The sequence below is a fragment of the Malurus melanocephalus genome, unplaced genomic scaffold (genome assembly GCF_030028575.1).
Source record: "Malurus melanocephalus ecotype Western Australia unplaced genomic scaffold, MMel_1.1 scaffold_770, whole genome shotgun sequence".
In the NCBI taxonomy this organism is placed as follows: domain Eukaryota; kingdom Metazoa; phylum Chordata; class Aves; order Passeriformes; family Maluridae; genus Malurus; species Malurus melanocephalus.
Window position 1 is genome coordinate 1 of NW_026624002.1, and position 1148 is coordinate 1148.

The 1148-nt window shown below is 60.1% G+C and overlaps 1 protein-coding gene across 1 annotated transcript in view; it reads right to left on the bottom strand.

Moving 5' to 3' along the window:
• Positions 1-356: 356 nt before the first annotated feature.
• LOC130584799 (dihydropyrimidinase-related protein 4-like) overlaps positions 357-1148 on the bottom strand; it is a gene marked incomplete at its 3' end in the record, with an annotated part of 7816 nt that continues 7024 nt past the window's right edge. Inside the window, exons 4-5 of the mRNA XM_057385002.1 lie at positions 552-613; positions 357-462 (exon numbers count right to left, since the gene is read on the bottom strand). Coding sequence (XP_057240985.1) covers positions 357-462; positions 552-613 — 168 coding nt within the window. The remainder of the gene's footprint in view (positions 463-551; positions 614-1148) is intronic.

A 1148-nucleotide genomic window follows, 5' to 3' on the forward strand; every position in this document is an offset into this window, starting at 1 on the left:
TGGGTCCCACGAGCCCCTTCCCTCCAAGGCTTTGGGACACCCTGCAGGGGTAGGGACAGGGCAGGGACAGGACAGGGACAGGGACAGGGACAGGGACAGGGACAGGGACAGGGATGGGACAGGGACAGGAACAGGGACAGGGACAGGGATGGGACAGGGACAGGAACAGGGATGGGACAGGGACAGGAACAGGGGCAGGGGCAGGGACAGGGATGGGACAGCGACAGGGCAGGGGCAGGGACAGGGACAGGGACAGGGCAGTGGCAGGGGCAGGGACAGGGATGGGACAGGGATGGGACAGGGGAAGGGCAGGGACAGGGATGGGACAGGGATTCTCCTCCCCATGCCCTGGTCACCCCGGGTCTCAGTGACACACAGCACCTCCTCGATGATGTCCCCGTTCTCCGCGTGCACTTGGGCGATGGCCCCCAGCTCCCGGAGGGTGCAGAAGATCTCGTACATCTGCCAAGACACAGCAGTGCCCGCTGTCAGCCCCGTCACCAGCCCTGCTCGGGCTCAGCGTGTGCCTGCCCTCCCTGCTGCTGTCCTACCTGGCCATCGGTGCACTGCAGCTTGTCCTTGTAAGCCATGAACACCAGGAAGGAGTTCACACCTTGGGGAAAGAAAGAAAATGACGTTCTTGGGAAAAGAAAATGTGGCTTTGTGCCTCTGAGAACTCACTGACCTGGTACGAGCTGGATGAGGGTTAATCTGGAAGCAAAGCAAAGCCATGGGCTGGAATGGGAAATGTCCCCACAAGCACTGACCCCAAAGTTTGGGAGTTGTGAAGCACAATAAACCCGTACTTTTTGGTGCACCTGAACCAAAAGAAGAAACCCCTGTGGTTCAAGTCTGGGTTTAGGTGCCCTCTGTGACTGGCTCCAAATGCACACTCAGCTGCCTTGCTCCCAGGCTGGCTTCAGGCTATGGTTCATCCTCAAATTTGGACAAGGGATGGAGGGACAGGAGCCAGGGAATGGCTCCCAGTGCCAGAGGGCAGGGATGGATGGGATTTTGGGCAGGAATTGTTCCCTGTAGGGTGGGCAGCCCTGGCACAGGGTGCCCAGAGAAGCTGTGGCTGCCCCTGGATCCCTTTGAGTGCCCAAGGCCAGGCTGGACATTGGGGCTGGGAGCAGCCTGGGACAGTG